Source organism: Tasmannia lanceolata, unplaced genomic scaffold (assembly GCF_043159265.1).
Source record: "Tasmannia lanceolata isolate RefF3 unplaced genomic scaffold, GAP_Taslan_0.1 ptg000026l, whole genome shotgun sequence".
In the NCBI taxonomy this organism is placed as follows: domain Eukaryota; kingdom Viridiplantae; phylum Streptophyta; class Magnoliopsida; order Canellales; family Winteraceae; genus Tasmannia; species Tasmannia lanceolata.
Genome location: NW_027518703.1, coordinates 3,993,957 through 4,012,208, shown reverse-complemented (window position 1 = coordinate 4,012,208; position 18,252 = coordinate 3,993,957). Strand labels below are relative to the sequence as shown.

At 39.5% G+C, this 18,252-nt stretch overlaps 1 protein-coding gene and 1 pseudogene across 2 annotated transcripts; both read right to left on the bottom strand.

Moving 5' to 3' along the window:
• Positions 1-1,078: 1,078 nt before the first annotated feature.
• LOC143858430 (phospho-2-dehydro-3-deoxyheptonate aldolase 1, chloroplastic-like) lies at positions 1,079-15,584 on the bottom strand (annotated as a pseudogene). The gene is made up of 10 exons (XR_013238959.1): positions 15,444-15,584; positions 11,249-11,736; positions 10,493-10,769; positions 10,114-10,383; positions 9,757-10,002; positions 3,930-4,829; positions 3,320-3,406; positions 3,109-3,231; positions 2,627-3,040; positions 1,079-1,917 (listed from the first exon to the last, which is right to left on the bottom strand). The product of XR_013238959.1 is annotated as a phospho-2-dehydro-3-deoxyheptonate aldolase 1, chloroplastic-like (transcript).
• Positions 1,265-4,360, bottom strand: LOC143858431 (ABC transporter G family member 1-like). Its single transcript, XM_077369084.1, has 5 exons — positions 4,346-4,360; positions 3,320-3,406; positions 3,109-3,231; positions 2,627-2,713; positions 1,265-1,714 (listed from the first exon to the last, which is right to left on the bottom strand). The coding sequence occupies exons 1-5, from the start codon at positions 4,358-4,360 to the stop codon at positions 1,265-1,267; spliced, it is 762 nt and encodes a 253-aa protein (XP_077225199.1).
• Positions 15,585-18,252: the final 2,668 nt, after the last annotated feature.

The window sequence follows — 18,252 nt, the reverse complement described above, 5'->3', positions numbered from 1 at the left end:
ATTGGCATTTCTTCGGATTGGGTTGGGTTGGGTTGGGGTTGGGAAAAGCCAACCTGATTTAATTTCAGGTTGAGTTGGGTTGAGGTCTTGCGTGTGTCCTCTAATTTTACCGTGATTTCTTAGGTTTATGATTTTTTTTGTGTTTTTTGTTTTGGTGTGTTTTTTTTATTGTTTCGCCCTATGTTAACCCAAACACAACCCGACTTAAACGGACCTGATTTGGAGAAAATAGGTTAGGTTGGGTCGGGTTAGGGTTGAGGGAATGCTATCTCAGGTTGGGCTTGGCGTCAACCCGATCAAACCTGGGCCCAGTTTTATGGAATGGCATTTTGGTAATTGTGGTTAGAGATAGTCTAAAAGGGATCATTTGGATACACGGATTTATTTATAATCCAGGATTGTAAAATCATGAATTTTACTAGCTAAAACCTTGATTTTATATGTATTGTAAAATCCAGGTTTTAGCTTATAAAATCCAGGGATAGCCTGGTTCACAATTTAAGTTCTACGTAGATTTTATTAAGAATATTGTCCCTTTTTTAGATTTTTTGATCTTGTCCTAAGACCTAACTAAGAAAACTCTTGAAATGATATCTTACTGCAAAGAAAACACTCTAAACCATAGAATTTTTCTTCTATGAAGCTCATTTGGAAAACACCCTTGGCAAATTCCACCAACTTGGATGAGGAATCATGGCAAAGGTCCAAAGGAAAAACAGGAAAACATCCATCATCCTTTTTTTCCCTACCGTCATCTGCCTGTGGACTTCCTACTTTCTCAACCCACTCACAGAATAAGCCATCAGAAGATGAGGAAGAACCACATAAAGAGGAAGCTACTAAGAATGTATTAGTTTTAAGAGTTTTTATAAGATAACAGCTCGGGCATGCTCTTGGAAAAGGTACCGCCCTTGATATTTGATCCAACAGCAGCCCCTTAAAAAGTTGAAAAAGGGGGCTGCTGTTGGATCAAATATCAAGGGTGGCACCTTTTCCAAGAGCATGCCCGATCGGGCATCATATAATTTCTCTAGTTTTAATTAGTGCATCTTCCTTCAGATTAAATGCCAACACTTCATTTGAGTACAACCATTTTCTCTTGCTAGTCCAATGCAAATAAACAAGATAAAATGATGATTCACATATGCACATCAATCCAAACTTTCCTATCAGCCAACACTGAACGAACAAAATAACTACACAAAAACCACTAAGTGAGCAAAGGAACAGTAGGATTCTCTTCATATTATGGTTTTGAGAGCTGCTAGATGACTTGAGAGGCTTGCTTAGATGGGGCAGCTAGGAAAGCTCTTATCATGAGCATGGGCTTAACTTTCTCATTGATCTTTATAATACTCAAGAACATGAGTCGATATAGAACCACCATCCCAAACAAGGTAGCAAGATCAACCCATTTGGAGTACCCTATCTCAACTTGCCAAATATTTCTCAGAATTTCATCACCATTAATGGTGGATGGTCCTCCTGCTTGATTGTTAGGGAATGTGAGTCCAATAAACTCATTCTTATATAAGCCTCGGTTAGCATACTTGTGGAAGGCAATGTAATACATTGGGTATCTCCATAAGGGCTTGGGGAGATCATCGGGAGTCGGAAAAAGCCGACGTTCAACATCATCACCCCCTGAATTCCGGCGCCGGTGATAATACCCATGAGGAAATCCGGAACGATGTTTGCAACAATCATCATTAAGCTCTCAACCAACATCATGCACATGAACAATACCAGAGTGAAGTAAAAGAAGTGTTCAACACCTCTCTGGAGGCCTACTAAGTAGTATGCTATGGCTCCAGGTAGCACAGAGATGAGAAGCAAGTAAGGGATAGAAGAAAGTGTATTGCCAACAACAAATGCTCATACACCGTAGTGTCCATGTAGTCTCTCTCGTCCAAATATCTGTAAATTAGGAAAAGATATAGGTTAAAGTAATCTTGTTTTTGTAAACTGCATGATCATAATCACAATTTAATTTCTGTCAAACGACCAATTACTCCAAAAGACTGAGCTGTTAGAGTTGGTGTTATTTAAAGATATCAGTTAAAATAATCATGTTTTTGTAAACTACGTGATCATAATCACAATTTAATTTCTGTTTCCAATTACTCCAAAAGCGCAGGCTGTTACAGTTGGTGACTAGGTGTTATTTAATCATTTATACTCCCTCTCTCTCTCTCTCTCTCTCTCTCTCTCTCTCTCTCTCCCTCCTTGGCTGTACACCTGGCAGATGTGGCCCCCTTTTGGGGTTGGGCCCTGCATGTGGATTTTTAATATCAATGAGTTGTTGGGTTTAGAACCCACCACCTGCTGTGAGGCAATAGCTCTGATACCATGTGAAACAACAAATTACTCCCAAAGCTTAAGCTCTATGAGTTGGTGTTATTTAACCATTTATACTTGCACCAATTTCTTGTCACTCAGACTAATAATTATGTTTTTTTCAAGATAAAATGGCCAGAGTTTTTGGGTATAGCATAGCAATGGTGGTTTCCATTGGATGAAGGGTCTGGATGATGCAGATGTGAAGTGGGTAGGTGGAATGATCATTTTCAAACTATGGAATCCTTTTTTGAAAATAGATTAATGAAGTTCATGAAAATAAACTGACCTTCATATCCTCCACAAAAGAAGGGAATCCTCCAATTGCCATGAAGGTCAGGAATGCAGCTACGAACATGAGCATCGAACCCCTTGCCTGAAAAACTCAAAACAATCTAACATTAGATGGCAATCCTTATGTATCTGCCATTTTAGGTTCTTCTCATTTATGTTTAATGGTAATTTTTGTAGGGTGATGTAAAAACAAAAGCATAAAGCAAATTGGCTTCACTATCTCGTCTGAATTGACGTGAAACTGTGGCCAATGTCATTAAAGATAGTGCCTACACATAAACATAGTGCGATGTAAATTGCAGTAGTAGCCTAGATCCCTTTACATATTGACAAAGGATCCTTTAGTGAGGACCAGGGCCTGACTAATGAAGCTAGCTTGACTTCCTTTCTTCTCCAAAACTCCTCCTTCCTACAAAAGAAAATGGGTCCTTTGAGGTATACAGAGATTGGGGAAGATAAATCTGATGGCGCACTTACCATTTTACATATATCAGCTACCCGTCTTGGTACTCGTTGGCAGGTGACTAATGATTTGTATGAGTTTATGAGAATGTCGATAACTTGAGAGGTGGACATGGCACCATGGCCTTGCTCAATGTCCTAGTGGGAAACAGGGGATTTCCATTAGATAATATGAACATAGATGCTTTAACAGAATCAAACACAAAATGAAGAGACTGTTTCTCACCTGATCAAAGTCTTTGTTTATTGTTCTAAGGTAGTGATCAGAAGGGTTCCTCAAAGATGGGCATGGAAAACCATTCAATGCGAAAAACTAGAAGAAATCCAAAGCAACAACCTTCAATCAGTGCAATGTCCTCACTAAGTACTTCGGTTGAGGAAAAGATGAACAAACATACCACATACTTCAAAAGATTGTATTAAAAAAGAGACCAATGAAGTTGGTTATCTAATTAGTTCAAAATGTTGGAGTTCCATGCAAAAACAATGATCTCACATCAGAAAAGAGCAACTGATGAGGAGGGCTTACAAGGACTCGGGCACCCTCCCCTTAACGGCTAGCTTTTAAGGGTGAGTTCTACCCGGGTCCCAACATAAAGAAATTCATATTTGAAATCAATAATGGATATAATTGAAGGGTTTTACTTAGGGCACTCGTTAAGGAGCATTTAAATGCTCTTGAAACATCAATTTTCACATTTTTTTGATAAGTCTCAAAACATGTGTAAAAATCTCAAAATATCTGTAAATTGACGGTTCAAGAGCATTTAAATGCTCCTTAACGAGTGCCCCACTTGTTAGCAAAACCCTTAATTATAAATTGATAAGCTCATTACCTCATTGGCAATAGAAGCAGGGCCAAAATAAACCGTTCTACCATTGGAGAGAAGACATAAATTTTGGAAAAGCTCAAAGACATCACTGCTTGGCTGATGGATGGATGCGATGATAGTTCTTCAATCGTCTCGTGCGAGCCTTACGATTCGACTCATGACGTGATATGAAGCTGCACTATCGAGCCCGATCGTGGGCTCGTCTAGGAAGAGAAGCTTTGGACGTGTTAAGATCTCCATACAAATGGCCACCCTCCTTCTCTGCCCACCACTAAGTCGTTTGGAGGCCCACCCTCCTATTCTAGTGTTCAGTGCAATCCCATCTCCTTTATTTTCATTTATGCTCTCTTTTTCTTCTCGGATTTTGTCATGGAATCAGAAAGCTGGAGTTGGGCTGAGTAATACACGGCTTCTCTTACCGTTAGTGTTGTCATTAGAGTGCCATCTTGGGTCACATAAGCCTAAAAATCAATGGAATATATCCTCTATTACAAATGATAGTTTCTAAAATGAATAATAGGAAGGTGCATATAAAACAGGTCACCATTGTTTAGGCCTGGGTTGTTTTGGATTTTGAGAACTGATTGTTTGTCCAAAACTGAATTCTAGACTCAAAATTAAGAGTATTTTTTATTCTAATAATCAGTTGGCCCTGTTTGTTTTAGATTATGACAACCGATTGTGGAGTCCCCAACCAACTATGATAAAGGCGAGCTCGAGTGATTGGGAGGCGTTGAGCCTCAGGTCACAATGGGTGTGGTATCGCAAGCCCAGGTCATCAAAGGTCACAGTGCGGGACCCTCCGATGCACTCCATCACATTCTGGCCAGTCATCTCAAGATGAACGCCTCCTGGGTGGCTCCCTTCTTGATCATGCACGTCGAAAAAGGCACGGACCTCAGCCTGGTGAGTAAATAACACAGCATAATTAATAAAAATTAAAACAGATATGATTGGAGGGATAACGAAGTGCTAGAGGGAACTGACAGTATCATAGAAAATGCAATCCAATCACATAAAATCTTAGCAATTTTCTGGTCAAATGTTCAGGAATCTTTGCAATACATAAAGAAAAATGTTTATTGCTTTCCAGCCAAACTTAGAAATAAATAAATGAATGGAACATCTACCACGCACCCACAGATTGTCAAATCTCTGGGCTCTTGGAAGTTATTTAAAAAACCTACAGTGCCTCCACATGTGTTTTTAAAGCAAAAAATTAAAAGCCATGCAATTAAAAAAGATCTTGGCATTTTGCCATCAAAGACACAGCATCTGACATGAAACGCGATTATCTGATTGGTAAGATTTGTTGGGCCATGGCCCACATCGATCAGAGAGTCAAGATTGATACAGTTGCAATGGTTTTTCTTCTGAACTTCGGTGTAAAGATTTGGATTGAGAGGTATGTGCAATAAGCGACAGTTTAAATGGTTTATATAACATATTTTAGCGTGTAGTACTGAATCAATTTTCTTATGTGCATTGTTAATACATACTCTAGGGCCTAGCCTGTTTTGGTTTTGAGAATCCATTTCGAATCCAAAACTGATTTTTGGACTCAAAATTTCATTTAATTGAGTCTAATAACCAGTTTTGGACCTAAAATCAATTCTCAAAATCCAAAACGAACAGGACCTACATTATAGACTTCATGCAGTCCAAAACATAGAAGTCGATGATGGAGATTCAGATCCTAACAGGGAGGGCCTGTTCCACATTTACCATGCTAAAAAGGACATAATGGAAAATGGGGAAAAGGCAGGAAATAAAATCAACATAAGGGTAACTTTTGGACAAGAAAAGAATGATGGTCAACATAATTTGCATTGTTTTAAATTTTCATAGTTTCCAACCCACCGAAGCTCATACCGAAACCGAAACACCGACATAGACTAAGACCATACGTGTATTAGTGGTATACCATATCAATATGTACTACAAAATTATATTTATATAAATTGCATATGAAATGTTAGTATATGCATTATGTATCAATATTTATACAAATTACATGTGAAATGTGGGATGTTTGATGTTGTTAATGTTGAGAATTAGGGAATAATACGGCTTACCAGACTTGTGTTGAGAAACAGAAACAATCAAACAAACGATGTTAGTGAAACCTTTTCCGATGCGGCGAGATGAGGTACGGACTTTGTCGCTCTCTTTAAGGTGAATTTGCGTCTCTGCGGAAACTAATTCCGATGCAGCAGATTACCGGCCATAATCACCCCCAGGATACAACAGCCCGTCGCACCGTCGATCTCTAAGAACTGCACGATCTCAGAGATTCGAACCACACGAACACTCTAGTAGCCCAACAAAAAATGTAAAATAAACAGAGGAAGAAAGAAAACACTGTTTACAGTAAAGTAGAAAAAACAAGAACAAAACAGTAGTTTTTCATTCTGTTGTTGTGTTTATAAAACACAGAGAACATCCTCTTTTATAAAGCCAAACATGTCCGTTCAATACACCCTTTAATGGAGTAAAGACGACCTTTAAGAAAAGAGCCGTTTAAAAAACGTTACAGATGTGAAAAGACGCTTTCGCAACAGTCACAACGATTAGGTACACCGGCGCCATTCGGTTACGCCAGCGTTATTAAGGTATGCCGGCTTACTCAAGAACTGCGCCGTTATTTACCCAATTAATGACGTTCCAGTAAGCCGGCTTAAACTGCGAAGGTAAACGGACAGAAACTAAAATTAAAATGTAGGGGATGTAAAAACCTTTGCTCACACGCGCGGCCGGCCGAGCCGAGCCAGGCCGGGCGGCGCGTGTGTGGTACCAAAAGCCCACCGGGTCCACTTGGTGGCTCATGTGTGTAGGCCTCCTTTCTCCTCTTCTCATTCACAAAGCTAAGGAAGTGAAAAGCTATATAAACACATAAAGCTTTTCTTCACTTTCCAATACGGGACAATTCGCTTTTGTGAAGGAAGTGAGCAAAACCATTTTCCAAAACAAAGTGGCTTTTTTTTGTAAACAAAAGAACTTTGTAAAATACCAACAAGGGTTATTTTGTATTAAAATACCAACAGTTAAACCATTATGGATATCTGTCTTGCTTATGTGATGGTTTTTAAGTGTGTATTTGTGCTTATTCTAGGATGATCCTAGCCCTCCGATCTATAGAGAAACTCCATATAATCAAGCCTCTATAGATCAGACGGCTAGGATCATCCTATGTAAATGATTTTTGGGGCACAACCTAATAGATTGTGGCCCATCAGGTGGACGGTTTTGAACATTCTAGGTGTGAGCTGGACAATCCATTTTGAAAAATAGGGGGTGAATACGGTAATAAATGGGGGTGAATTTATGACTGCCCTTGAATAATTGCACAAATCCAACATGTATTTTCTTTTCTTTTGAAAAATTGGGAGTTGCAATAAAATTTGATACCTATTTAAATTACTAAAAGACAAGATGAGTCAAATGACTGTACTGGTAGCAAAAACGAGGCACTTTTAGTGATGGGAAAGAGAGGATAAGACAGACGTAAAAGAGGGGCTGGCATTACACTGCCAAAAAAAATAAAATAAAATAGTGCATTGCTTTTGCGTAAGTGATGTATTTGCTTGCCCTCATGTTTTACTTGGACACCACTTTTTCTTATAATATTTTACTATCATTTAACACTAGAGGGGCTGCCCCAAGTAAAAAAGAAGGCCGGATATATCATTTCCTCCATCTTCTTCTTCTTCGCAATTTAGGATATACAGGGTTTTTCAGCGGCAAATGGTGGGTGTTCGAAATAGCCAAGACTCGGCCAGGACTCGCCGTGTCTGGGACACCAAAACGCGGCCATTGCAAATCCGCGTCGACTCGGCCGAGTTCCGAGCCAAGTCGCCGAGTTTTAAAACACTGGGCTAGGCCACTCCTTCCCGCAACAGCTTAACAGGATCTCATCCCAGGATTATATAAGAAGTGATCATCGGATAGTCTCTGAAAATATGGAGGCATGAAGCCCATTGGATCACCAAACAAAGAATTTGCCTTTGAATGCCGTGCCTGTTGCTAGATACACCTTTAAAGAGTCTTCCATTCCTTTCCTTCCAGATGAACCAAATTACAACAAAAGTAAGATTCCAAAAGGTTCTACCTCTAGAAGACCATGAAGTGAATCCATAAACCTCAAAAAGATCTGTTATGTGATCCAGAATGGCCCAACTAACACTGGAGAGACCAAAAAACAAAGTTCCAAATCTCTCGCATGAACCAACACTAAACCAGGAGGTTGTCTCAATAGACTCGGCACCAGTGATACACAGAGCAATGATTAATAATGACTTTTTTGTCCGTGACAGAGATGATCTACAATGAGGATCTTGTCCACAAAAGTTGTCTAACAAAGGCCTTGATTTTCTGTGGAGCTGTAGAAACCCACGCTTTTCTCTTGGGAGACGAGCGATCCTGGCCAAGTAACCGAGTGTAGAAGTAACAGAGAACTCCCAGCTGGGTATCATCTCCAAATTCTCCAATTCGAGCCATGTCGCCTAATATAAAACGAATTCATTCGACTAAAAAGCTAGGCAACCTGCTCCACCTCCAAGTCGAAAATTCCTACGAAATCTAATGCTCCACTCCACTTTGTCGTTAATTCTACCAAAGGATTCAGCAATATTGATATTCTTTATAGCAGTCATCCTAAAGGGCGTAGAAAAATTCTCTTTCAAAGGTCTGCATCCACACCATTCATCCATCCAAAATCTGATGTTTTCTCCGCCAACTCTAAATCTAATCCCCTCTTACAAATTGATGCCTGAGGTCTCTGATGGCGTGCCAGACTGAAACTCTTTCTAATCTAATATTGTCCGTGAACTTCCAACCCCAAAGTTGGACCCATAACTAGACCCGATCACCATTCTCCAAAGGTTATCTCCCTCCTTCCTAAATTTTGACAATCATTTTCTGAGAAGTGTCTTATTCACCAGCCTTAATCTTCTAAAAACCAGACCCACTTACCATTAAAAAAAAACAAAGACAGACCCATTTCTTTAATTGGATTGAACACCTCATCCCAAAGAACTAAGTGGTACTTCATTGTCATTCCATAGAAAGTTTTTTTCAAGCTACTCGATTCTCTCCTTCACCGACCCAAGGCATTGAAAGATCGACCTGTAACAGATGGGGAGATTAGCAAGCACAATCTTGATGAGGGTAATTCTACTCCCAAGAGAGAGCACCTTTTTCTTTTTTTTGAATGATAAGGGAGCATCCTTTTCTTCCAAGGGAAAAGTCTCTTTTCTACAATCTAAATCACCGGATCTTAGAGACTCTTTGTCTGCATGCTGATGCACAATAGGAGGCTCATATATGCGTTGGGCCGCTGGTTCATGGAAGGTACCTTTTGATTAATAAGATATTTTATTCTCGTAAGCTCATAATTTTAAGGAATATAGAGTAGACCAGCCTATCTTCTCTTCATATTTTGGGTAACGTCAAATATAGTTTTATATTTGACGTTGTGATTCTCTTCATCTCCATCTTGTTTTTGGTATTTTTCCAACCAAAGTTATACTTACTTATATTTGTGTATCTTTGAATTTCATTATATCTGAATCAGTCGGCATGTACACTTGTTGGACTTACATATATACATTGAAATTAAGTTTATAGTTTTGAGATGGTAGAGACAACTCATACATCGAATTTTAGTCTTTAGTTCCAAATCTAATCGATCAGCATGTTCCCCACATGCTCAACAAAGAGATTTATCTATGCAATAAAACTCATTGTTTAGTATCATATAACAAGCAACTAGAAAAATCAAGGGAAAGATATAATTAAACATCAAAAGAGGAAGAGGGAAAATTTAATATACCCTAATGGCATCGAAAGGGCGAGTTTTGAGTCCACAAGGTGCCTTGATGGTGTTACTATGCATGGGATCACTGACCCAGGTGCCAATTTGGTCAGCTCGGTGAACCGCCCTTATCAGATGAGGAAGCTTCACTCTCATGTTCTCTGCTCCCATTTTCGTAATCACTGTAATTCTTCCTGGCTTGTTCCGGGGATTCAAGATCTCGATCAGCTTCACTAACTGGTCCGGATCCATCTTATCGCTAACCTCCACAAAAACCCAGTTGATCAATCCCATTCAATCAAAACTAAATCAATTCAATTCCATTATCTCACAACACACTAAACAAAAATTGCATATCCATAAGTCTATATATACCATGATCCCGAGTGGATTCGCCACTCCTCTAAGGAACTCAACGTGGGCGCCATCTAGCTGCCTAGTACGACCCAGAGCATGTGTGCAGAGCAATCATAGTAAAGCCCAGAGGTCGAATCCTCCCTTGTAAGAGCCTGCTCATAAGGCAAGAGCAAGCACTCGTGTGATGTCCAGAATTCTGTCGTCGTCATGATCGGGTGATCGACTGTGAGGCCAGCAGCTGCCATGAAACCCAATGCCTCGTCAACTCGGTGAGCCAGCTTCCTATACCTGTTTTTTTTTTTTCCAATCACACCAACAACAAGAAAAACCATCAATTCGAAATTCATTAGAACTGAGTAGACTCGGGCTGAGTCACTGAGTTAAGAAAAAATTATACCTATGGCCCTGTTCACTGTGCTCTGCGAAATCGAGATTCCACTGGGTCACTCGCTGCATAGCGGCATAACCACCGGTGGCGAAGGCTCTGAGGAGGTTAAGCGTTGAAGCAGACTGGCAATAAGATCGGGTCATCCTTTGAAGATCGGGAATTCTCGACTTCTCTTCGAAGGCATCTCCATTGACTTGTCACCGCGGTAACTCGGGAGCTTAACCCCATTCTTCTCCTCGAAAGGATCCAATCTGGGTTTCGCAAATTGACCCGCCATTCTTCCTACCTACAAAGAAAAATCCCAATCTCAATCAAAAGGATGATTCTGAAAGATCCTGTAATTTAATTTATCCTCAAATGGGACAGCAAGGTTTAACGGCCAAAATATGTCAGTTTTCACAGAAATTTACAAGATTTCCACCAAAATATTAAAGATTTCAACTGAAATTTTAGAGAAACCAAAATATTTCCACGACTTTTACAAGGTACCAGCAAAAAATTCCACAGAAACAGAAATATTTCGATTTCCATGATGGCTAAAACTAACTGTATCATTTCTAAGACTATTGTAATTAGTATTTGCAGATAATGATATTTAACTACAAAACCATTGGCATATGAGATTAAATGCAAACAATTAAGCACCACTGTGTTTCAGTCACATACAGAAAAGAGGAAAAAAACAAGAAAAAAGGGAAGAATACATAATTGGCAATGACATTAACATTGATAATGCCACACCAAACTAGGGTTTGAATACAGTACCTTAACGACAGGCATCTAACCACCGAACATAAGAACAACATCCATCTGAGCCAGGATCCGGAAAGTATCCCAGATGTTATTTGCATTGAATTCTTTGAAACTCTCCCGCAATCTCCACCTTGGAGAAGAAAGGCTTTGCCCATGGCGGCATCAGCGATCCGGTCTTCGAGATGGCGGGCCTCGCCGGCAAAGACGATCGGAGGAAAGTCTTCGAGGGTTCGGAGAACGGATTCGAGTTCTTGTTGGTTTGGGTATTATGGGAGTTGAAGGGCTTTTTTAGATCTCCAACTATCGATAGTCCATTTGCCGGGAGCTGTGGTGGTGGGTTTGGAGGTGATGACTGGGGTTTTAGCAGTCTCGGCGGCATGGACGGCTGAGATTGATTTGATGGGTTTGGTGGGGATGAGAGGGAGAAAGGGTTGGTGGGTTTTGGACGGGAAGATTGATTGGGTTTGGAGGAGAGATTTGTGTAAAAGTTTTTCAAAATCCTTTATTTTGAGGTCAAATTGTCAAAACAAGTTTTAAAAAACATATTTTTAAAGTTGTTCTGGAAAAAGAAAAATTATCCTATTAAAAAAATTGCTTTTTGCTTTTGCTTTTGGAAAGAGTGTAGAATTGTATTGAAAAAATAGTCTCACATTGCTCTAGAGAAAAGTTGGAGATGGGCATATATTACTTCATCCATTCCTTTGTCTTGTTTAAGTGCACAATGGGTCCTAAACTTGGGTCGAACCACGGACGGTGCATCCCGCGCGGCGTGGGCAAATGGGCTATAGGGCGTACTTTGCACGCCGCATCGTAGCGGGTCCATTCATTTGTCTTGTTTAAGTGCACAATGGGTCTTAGCCATGGGTAACCCGCGCGGCGTGAGCAATGGGCTATAAGGCGCACTTTACACGCCGCATCGTAGCTGGTTGGGCTTAGTGTACTCCAACTAGGGGTGGACATGGTTCGGCTTTCGGGTATACCCAAAATCGAACCATATGTAATCGATTCCCAAAATTTGGAACCAAAATCGAATTTGATCGGTTCGATTCTGGGTTTACCTAGGTGCAATGTATACCCAGTTTCTGAGTTATGCTGAGCCATGCAATCCAATGTATATTCTTTCACACTTTCTTAAACTTAAGACAAATACAATCCAATGTATATGTATATCAAGTGAAACTTAAGACAGGCACACACAATCATGCAACAATGAACACTTAGATTAAAAATGAACACTAAGATTAAAAGGCAAAGCAAAATGTTAAAGGGGGGTGAATTAAAATTTAAAAGGCAAAGCAAAACCTTAAAGGTACACTAAGATTAAAAGGCAAAGCAAAAAGTTAAAGGGGGGTGAATTAAAATTTAAAAGGCAAAGCAAAACGTTAAAGGGGGGTGAATTTTCTCATGGAAATGGGGGGATCTATTAGTTGGGGGTCAGTCCTCGGTTCCAGGAACCCAAACCCAGAATCGAACCATGTACAATCGGTTCCCAATAGTTTGAACCGAACCGAACCGAATAGCCGGTTCGGTTCGATTTTTCGAGTGGAACCGGAACCTTGTCCACCCCTAACTCCAACGGCTAGTGCCTGGTCGAGAGAGATCTGGGCCATCGGATTGAATGGTTGTGTCTGGATCGTGAGGAGTCATGTCCCAACGATCAAGAGGCTATCGGGTATGATCCGAACCGTAGAGTTGCGATCAGTCGTGATCTAACGGTTATGGGGGAGGACAGGGTTTTAAATATCCCAACAGTCACTCCAGGATTGATCTTGATCGTTGAATTGCGTATGGGCGCGATCTAACAGCCAGAATTCAAACCGAACTGGAAAGGCACTATACAGGGGTGCTTTTCACACTGAAAAAGTCACCGAGGCTCTATAAAAAGTGCAAAACCCAGCCATTTCAAGACATAAACGAATTTACCCATTTCTGGTGCAATTCTCAACACTTCAAGTGCCATTATACTCTTCACTCCCACCAAATTCGTTTTACATACTGTTTTCATTATTGTTTATCTAATTACTATTATACTGCAGTAACATTAATTAGACTGACTCTCTAAAGCTTGTTATTCTTTAAGGACATTTCGGATTTGATTCCACTTGTGCATAGCGTCATCAAATATTAGTAGGAAATTCCTACTGTCTTCATTGTATCTTGGAGGCAATTTGTGGATCCCCTTTGCACACTTCTAGTGGGGGCGAAATCTGTCTTAAGGAAAGCGATTTCGCGCCTTGAAGCAAACCACTTTCTATTATTTCATCTCCAACAGATACAAAATATCTCTAACAATCTTAAATAATATGGCGTTATGTGGTGGTTGTGTTGGGTTTAAAGGCTATGGTTAGGTGGTGGTTGTGTTGGGTTAGAGGGCTTTCCAATCGAATGAAACAAGGTGGTGTAAAACATAATTACTGGTTTCTGTGCAAAACAGAAATAATAGATGATTAGTATAACATTTTCGATGTGGCGAGATGAGGCACGGACTAGGTCGCTCTCTTTAAGGTGATTTTGTGCCTCTGCGGAAAAGCCTCCGATGCAACAGATCCGAACGCAATCATCCCCAGGATACAACAGCCCGATGCACCGTCGATATTCATCTGAAGTGCACGATCAGATAGATTTGAACCACTCGGTAAATACTCCGATTGCCCAAGTAAGATAGAAAATAGAAGAAGACAAGATAGTCTCAAATACAGAAATTAAAAATACTGTTCTGTTGATGGAAAGCAATGTACTGTTCTCAACGGTAAGAAAACAGTGCTCTGTTATGAACAGAACAGGGAGAGAAAATAGAGAATGGTTGTGTATTTAAAAACGTTCGTTAAAGTCTGTATTTATAAGCAAAACGTGTCTGTTAAAGACACCCGTTAAAAAATAATAAACACATCCTTTAAAAACGTATGGACACATCCCTTAAACTTTAAATACGTATTTAAACATTATTAGGAAGGTATCTAATGGTCAGATTTAGAAAGAATTAAATGGACGTGACCTTTGGGTTTAAAAAAGAAAAGACACGATTAGGTTTAAAATAAACATGACTCTTGGTGTTTAAGATAAACACAACTCTTGGTGATTAAAAAAGGATAATCTCGTGTAGGGAAAACCCAAACCCAAACCCAAACCCAACCCACACGCAAATGCGCCCCCGCCCCGTCCCGACACGGCACGGCTCGGCGCACGCGCGTGTGTTTGTGTTTTTATTTTTATTTGTTCTTGTTGTTCTTTGTAAAATTCCCAAGGCAAACAAATTGAATGCCCTTGAAAGGTTCAAGCCTTTGTCTCAACACTCCCTCTTATATGGATGGGAGAATTTTTCTCACTTTCCCATCTTGGACTAAACTTCTCAAGTGAAAAGAGAGTACACTCCAAAGGCTTCAAACTTTTAGTGGGAAAAGTACAAAAGAAAGAATAAATTTGAAAACTTCAAATTTTGCGTGGGAATTTCAAAAGTAAAGGGAATCTATTCAAAAAAGCAAAAGACTCCTTTTTGTTTTAATTTTAGTATTAAAATACTAACAATCCCCCACTTATTTTAATAGAAAAATTACTAGTAAAGCTTAACGCTGGGCAACCAGCAAAGTATCACGTATAATAAAGGTGACTATGTCTTGAACCTTTACTTAGTGTAAGTGCTTTCTAACTGTAAGGAATTGATAGTGACTATGTCTTGAACTACAATCCTTGGAATAGAAAGACGTGCACCACACACATAATACTAAAGTGTTTAATTGGTTCCAAAAAACCTCACACATTACGGCCATGTGCTACATCACAGTTTTCATGTAAGCATAACAGAACAAGCCCTCATTCTCTTTGGAAGCGGCCCACTTCCGTGCTAACATGTAGGTGAGTCTATCAAGGATGCTCCTGTAGCCTAGATATCCCACTCATACGAGCTATAGATCTCATTATGAATAATAATGCAACCTTACAAACGCTTCAGGATATCATGCTGGGGTTACACCATAGGGATGGACATTGAGATAAACTCGAAATCAGCATGATCGCTCACAATTTACACTTTGACTCGTTTTTTTCATTGAAAACCTAGTTCTTGGGATCTCCAGTCCCTAGGTTGGGTATCCATCATAGGTAACTATTTACAAATGGGCTTTAAGCCCATCCCCCTCGATATATTGCAGATTTTCTCCTTTGACAAGGCCTTAGTTAAGGGATCTGCCAAATTATCACTAAATCTCACAAAGTCAATGGTGACTGATCCAGTAGAGATAAACTCTCTCACAGTACTGTGCTTCCAGCGTATCTGTCGCGACTTTCCATTATAATACTTATTATGTACTCTTCCAATAGCGGCTGTGCTGTCACAGTTAGGGCTGGACATGGTTCCGGGTAAAACCGAAGAACCGAACCGAACCGGGTGCTTCGGTTCGGTTCTGAGTGGACCCGGTTCGGTTCTGGTTCCCAAATCTGGGAACCGGTGGCGATCGGTTCGGTTCTGGGTTTGGGGACATGGAACCGAGAACCGAACCGAACCGGAAAATACCATACGGAAATCGAAATAGTGAAATCGTATTATCGTAATACGTATTTACTTATGTTATATAAAATCAGTGAAATGCTTAAAAAAGAGGGGGTGTTGATAACATTATTTACTTGTGTTGTTAATGTTTGACATTATTGAGGCCATCAAAAAAGGGGTGCTGATATCATTCTTTAAGCTCTTAAGTCTTAATTCTTTACAAAAGAAAGAAGAAAAACCCTAGATCTACTTTGGCTGCAAACCCTTTCCCTCTCTGCGCCTCCACTCTTCGCCACTTTGTCCGGCCAATCCGGCCTCGATTTCCCTCTCTGCGCCTCCACTTTCTCTTCCACAAAGGATCCAAAGCATCCTTACAAAGGTAATCTCTCTCACTCTCTCTGTCTCTAAATATATCTCTCCCCTTCTATGTATTTTTTCGGATTTGTGGGTTGTTTACGTTGAAAAAACTAAGGCACAAAGTCTGTTGAAGACACCCTTTGATGGGCATCAATTTTCAGAGCTTTCACCAACATCCCTCATTCCCTCTGATGGGGATATTTGGGCATAGCGACACAATGGTACCATGATCCGGGCCATTCAGTCCGTGGGCCCCACTATTTTGGTTAGCCATGGCCCAAAAATTAGTAAATTACTATGGGTAAATGACCACAGCCATCAATCTCTTGTCTCCAAATGGATGGTCAAGATTGCACGATCTGAGCAATTTGTTTGGCTATGGCGAATGCATCTTGTGTTACAAAATTTGGAGAATAATTGAATCTTAGCATTTAATCCAGCTAAATTTTCATGGCATACATTTTTGATATATTGTGAGAATTTTTTTTTGAAAGGTAATATATTTGTGAGAAATTATTTAGTCTCCTTAGGATTTTTTTTTTGAATATTTTTTTTTGTCAAGACCTATCCTTGTGGGAATTGAACTCACTAATTCACTATCAATAATACTAAGCTAATGCACTAGACCAGCTCATCCTGTGATTCACTTGTGTTATTATTTTAAATGAAATACTCCCCCATACAATTCTGTGTGATTTAAAATTTTAAATAAAAAAAAATGAATTTTCTCAATCTTTTCTTGAACTTCTAGGGGTTTTTGGATGTTTGCCTTGCAGAATACTCCCGAATTTTAGGTCTGCTCTAAGGATTTCTGTTGTTCGTCGTCATTTCTGTTGTTCGTCGTCATTTCTCTTCCCTTGATGATTTTACCCTTAAATTTGTTAATCTGATTATTCAACAAAAGTTGGATAAGTTTGGAAAGTTGACGTGTACTGAAAACGATCAGATAACTTTTTATGACTGGTGAAAACTATCAAAATACCTAGTGTTTTATCAATTGACTGCTCTAATCAAACTTCATCTGGGCATTCATATGCAAATCAAATATGCAGCTCAATACTAAGAAAACCAAAAGGAATTGAGATAGAAGAAGAACAAGGGCCCAAATGCTCAATCCTGTGGCGGAACACGGACACATGGAACGTACATTGATTAGGATGAATTTTGATTACCTTGAAAGCAATTTACTAAGCACTGTTAATAGCCATTGTTTGCAGATAATTGTATTTAACTTCAAAACGATATGAAAATAATTTTCGTTGGTATATCCAAATGAGGCTCTTATAGATTTGATAAGAGATTGCCAACAGAATCAAATAAGATTTGGTCACTTTGAGGGTAGTTATCAGGGTTTACAACCATCACTTTGTAAATGATTTGGTCACGAAAATTAGGGCTTACAGCCATCCATTGGTGTACAATTGTACACAGTACATACTACATGTTGTTCTTAGCATTGGGTGGATTGGAACATTATTATTTCAGCATCTATAATCTTTACAATGTTTGTTATTTGATTGAAAATGTGTGATAAATGAAAGGATATGATTTTTTTTCTTGTTTTTATTTCTTATTAGATGTCAAGTATGGGAGATGGTGGAGGTTCAAATCCTATTGAGGAAGTCAGCTCTCAATCTGCAAAGGTATGCCCTACTAAAAAAAAGGCTCTTGTATCTGAGGTGTGGGAGCACTTTACTAAAGTCTTGAATAAGGAAGGGGGGAAATCTGAAAAGGCAATTTGTAATTATTGTAAAAGTGTTTATACTTATAGTAGTAGTTATGGAACTAGTACATTATGGAAGCATATTAGAAATTGTCCTAAGAATCCCAATTTTCATGACAAGAGGCAAAAGCTCCTTTCCTCATATCAATCGGTGTCACAAGAAGGAGGAGATAGTAGTCTTGTGGCATGGAAATTCAACCAAGAGTTATGCAGAGAGGCACTTACTAAGATGATTATAACTGATGAATTGCCTTTTAGGTTCGTGGAACGAGAGGGTTTCTGATATTTTTGTAGTGTCATGCAACCGAAGTTTAAGTTAGTTGGCCGTCGTACAGTGGCTAGAGATTGTTTGGCATTGTATGCCAGTGAGAAAAACAAAATGAAGGACTTGTTGCATAAAACAAACCAAAGAGTTTCCCTAACGACAGATGCATGGACTTCTTTACAAAA